General features: G+C 50.0%; 1 protein-coding gene across 1 annotated transcript in view; it reads right to left on the bottom strand.

Moving 5' to 3' along the window:
* The window catches only part of LSM4 (LSM4 homolog, U6 small nuclear RNA and mRNA degradation associated), a gene marked incomplete at its 5' end in the record, with an annotated part of 4,013 nt that extends 1,770 nt beyond the window's left edge, over positions 1-2,243 (bottom strand). The window contains one exon of the mRNA XM_010177462.1: positions 2,060-2,243. Within this exon, the coding sequence (XP_010175764.1) occupies positions 2,060-2,243 (184 nt within the window). The remainder of the gene's footprint in view (positions 1-2,059) is intronic.
* Between the last annotated feature and the right edge of the window lie 1,854 nt (positions 2,244-4,097).

Below are 4,097 nucleotides of genomic sequence, written 5' to 3'. Positions count from 1 at the left end.
CCCACCTGGACACCTTCCTGTGTGATCTCATTTAGGTTCCTGCTCTGGCAGGGGGGTTGGACTGGATGATCTTTTGAGGTCCCTTCCAATCCCCAACATTCTGTGATTCTGAGACCCGCTGCAGACACACGAGCACCCTCGTACCCGAGAGCCACCACCTTGTCGTGGCAGCTGCTGAGCCCTCCCCTCCCTGCTCAGATTCACTCCAAACAAAACCATTCCAGGCAGGAATTTTTAGATCTTGGCGTGCAAGAGATAAAGGAATTGTGGTTCTACCCTGCCAGCTGCCTCGGCACAAAAGCCAGAGCCCAAAGGAGATCCAGCCCAGGCAGCAGAGCTCCTCTAGAGCCCTCTGCTCTGGTTGCTTCAGCAAAGAGACATGCCTAAGCCAGAGGCAAAAAAAAAAAATCAGATTGCTTCAAACCCTGCAGTCCTTGGGATGCTCCCAGGGCTCTGGCTGCTCCCAGCAAAGCTCAAAGGCCGCCCTAACTTCTGAATTTGGCAAGTGAAAAGTAAAAGACGAAGGATTACCCATGTCAGAACAATAATCCTTTCAACTGTGTGCACAATTATAGCTTTACTTCTGCCTGCTGGCCTCTCAACAAGATTGTCCTGCCTTTTTCTTTCTCCTCCTCCCTTCATGTCTCAGTAATGAGAGCCAAACCTTTCAGCTAATTAGCAAATGCCAAAGCTTCCCTTGAAAATCTACCATCAGCGAATTTAAGCTGCACATCAAAACCAGGAGGGAACTCCACCTCAAACAGAGCTCAGCTCTGCTCTCAACAAGGTGGATATTTCCACAGCAGAGAAAAAATATTGCAGCTAAAATATTTGCCTAAATAACCATATCCAAAAAAGCTGTTATGCCAAGTGCTTGAGACACTGAAAAGGGAAGGAGGAAAAAATAATAATAATAATAAAAAAATAAATAAAGGAGCCTTCAGATTTGTAAAGGTCACTTGTGCATGCTTGGAGCTTCCAGGAGGTAGCACAAGCAGCAGAAATCACAAGGGTTTTTCCTCCACAAGTCCCTGGGAGCTGAAGACGCTGCACGTCGCGCGTCCCGGCGTGGCGTGATGGCCCCGGGTAGATCCCGGCTGTCCTACCAGGATTCCTCACATAGTCAAAATGCAGGCAGCTCCTTAAGGCTGCTCCTCAAGAGAGACTTCACCCCCCGGTGTCTCAGTCCTCAGGGCTCCTTTGAAAACCCAAGATTCTCCCCAATTTTGCCGTAGCAAGTGAGCACACTCAGGATTTGAAGCTCCTACTGCAGGCGAAAGCAAATCTCCTGGACTGGGATCAACCCCAGGGCTGAGTGAGGTGACCACAAAGTGAATTGCAAAGATGTGGCAGGAGGAGTGAGTAGGAAAGGAGAGAAACAGCTCTGGAGCTTCCAGCAGGACAGTTTGGGGAGAAAAAAAGCAAATATATCCCCAAGCTGAGTGCTGTGAGATCACCTAACCCCAGAAAGTGGGACAGGGAAGGAAGAGTTGTTTTGGTGACCTATTTCTCTGCAAGTGGCAACCTCCTCTTTTACCAGAAACATGAATTATTCATGTTGAGCAGGAGGAATATGAACCCTCAGATATTTAAAACAAAATAATCAACAAGTCAGGAGATTAAAAGCCCCATTATTTGGGGAGAAAAGATGTTGTTTTTCTATCACTGCCATGCTCAGAGCTCAGTCCATTTTCAAACAGAACAGATACTTGTTTCCCTCTCAGACTTTGTTAAGCTCAGAGACACCAGTTTCCAAGGGCCCCGCTGCGGACCCAGCCAGGAGGGGCAGAAATAGTCAAGTCGAGACTCTCTGAAGCTCCTGCCCAACCCCAGTAACGAGGGAGGCACATCCCTGGCACGAATCCTTCCTCTGCTTTGGCACAGGCAACGCAACGCGCTCGGCGAGATCTCAGACAAGAACAGCTCCAGCTTCTCCCAGACACACAGTCCAGGGTTTAAAGCTGAGAAGCAAGAGCTGTTCCTTGCACAAGAGGGGAAATTTAAACTCAAGGATCCTCCTCATCCCTCTCCTGAGCTGAAAAACAAACAGGATTGTTACCTCGTCCAGCACCTCCGACACCACGGCCCTTCTGTTGCTTCTGCTGTTGCATCCCACCACGGCCTCTGCCCTTGGACACCACCTCTTCTTTCACCATGTCAATGATTTCGTCGGGGATACGCAGGTATTTAATGGTACTGCCACGAATGTAGCACTCTGGCATCCTCCAGAACTTATCTCCATCCTATGAAGGAGCAAAACATTAAAGCTACAAACCAAATGTGATGTTTTTTTCTCTGACTTTTGGGGTAGATGAATTATTTCCATCACTTCTGGGGAGTGTGACAGTGCTGCCAGACCTTTTTGTTTTGAAAGCTTTATCTGTCATTAGTCATAAAAAGGGTGTTTTTTCCCCCCCCTTCCAAAACACACAGCCCTACAACCCGAGTGGGGGAAGGACACTCAGCCACCAGCAAGTGGAGTTTCAATTTGTTCCCAAACCGCCTCTAAAATGAAGGAAGAAGAAGTTGAGGAAACAAAACACCTTCCCTTCTCCTACAAGAAGGGAATTGAAAGCAGGATTAGAGAGGCCAGGGTGGTAATTTACACACAATGGCTGCAAACAACCAACTCTGGCAAGAAGAAAAACCACCCTCAGCTGCAGGGAAGGCGTGTGCACGGCCGGGTTCTCCTCCAGCTGGGAGTCTCCTCACTCCTTCCCTCCTCTGGGGTGTGGATGGAGCAGTGAGGCAGGTCTGGAGCCAGCTGGCTGCAGGGAACGTGCCACCAGAACTGCAGCTGTGGAAAATAAGGAGCTTAGAGATTAAATATCTATTAAAAAAATATATAAATTAAAGTTTTCAGGTGCCTGGTTACGGAGCAGCCACCTCTCTGTGTTGTTTGTTGGTTGTTTAAAGAAGTTTCAGGGCTTTGCTAAGACACAACCAACCCCTCAGGGTTTCTTCTTCCATGTAGCAAAGGCAGCTGTGGGAATAAGAACTGAGGGGTGAAGCTCAACAACAACAACTCAGCTGCCCATGATGTAACTGGGAGGAGGGACAAGGACCCAACCTCACCCCTGTTCCACCACCACCACCAGGGCAGCAGCTCTGTTCAGGGTTTGGCTGCAGATGGGGATCACTCCAGCCCAGTGATTCTCAAGTGGCTGCATGTGGATGAGGCATCTGCAACATCCCAGGAGAGTGGGTTAAACAAGAACACCTCGTTCCTCCTCTCCTGGGATCAAACAGCTGGTTCCCTTCCACACACCCCCCACCCCCAGGAGTTATTTGGGGTAATTCTGCCTGTCTGGGCAAGTCCTTCGCTCCCAGGACAAGACAGAAACAGCCCTTTTCCAAAAAAAAACCCACCCTCAAACCGCACCCCGCCTTGGCTCTGCCCCCTCCCTGGCTCGGGATGCGGGGAGGGATGGAGCCACGTTCCCTGACTTCCTCGTTCCGGCCTCCCCCGAGTAAACAACCGCCCCTCCCGGGACCGGGGCTGCCCGTCCGCCGCCGCTTCTTGCCATCTAGCGGCCAGTCGCCACCAGTACCACCAGTACAAGCCCAGCAGCACCTCCCACTCTGCTTTCAGTGGGATCTTTGGAGGCGTTTTGGCATCTAGAGGAAAAACTGGTGAGTCGGGCTGCTCTGCTGCGGGACAGGATCCCTCTAGATCGCTCAGAGGGAATCAAACCCCAGCTACGGCTCTTCCCCACTGGAGCACGGAGCTGTAGGGAGAGAATTCCCGAGGGAAAGGACAATATCACCCGTGTCAGAGGAGGTTTTGCTGTTACCTCCTCTGAACCCCCCCTCATGATGAATCTGACAGCAATTCCTCCCTCTTTGTCCCACCAGAAACCAAAGTTTCTGGTGTAGAATTTGTCCCACAGATTTCTAACTCCCGCTGCTCCACCCCAAAAATGCTCTCACACCCCACTCGTGACATTTCCTCTGTCACAATGATGTAAAAAATGTCCCTCTACACCCCAAAAATATCACTCAAAACTTCCCTGTTGTGGAGACAACAGGTACTGGGGGTTTGTAAAGAGATTTTTAAGAAAAATAAGGATTTCTGCCCATTTCTGATGTTCTGAGCA

Source organism: Antrostomus carolinensis, unplaced genomic scaffold (assembly GCF_000700745.2).
Source record: "Antrostomus carolinensis isolate BGI_N321 unplaced genomic scaffold, ASM70074v2 scaffold20991, whole genome shotgun sequence".
Taxonomy (NCBI): domain Eukaryota; kingdom Metazoa; phylum Chordata; class Aves; order Caprimulgiformes; family Caprimulgidae; genus Antrostomus; species Antrostomus carolinensis.
This window is presented reverse-complemented; position numbering and strand designations above follow the sequence as displayed.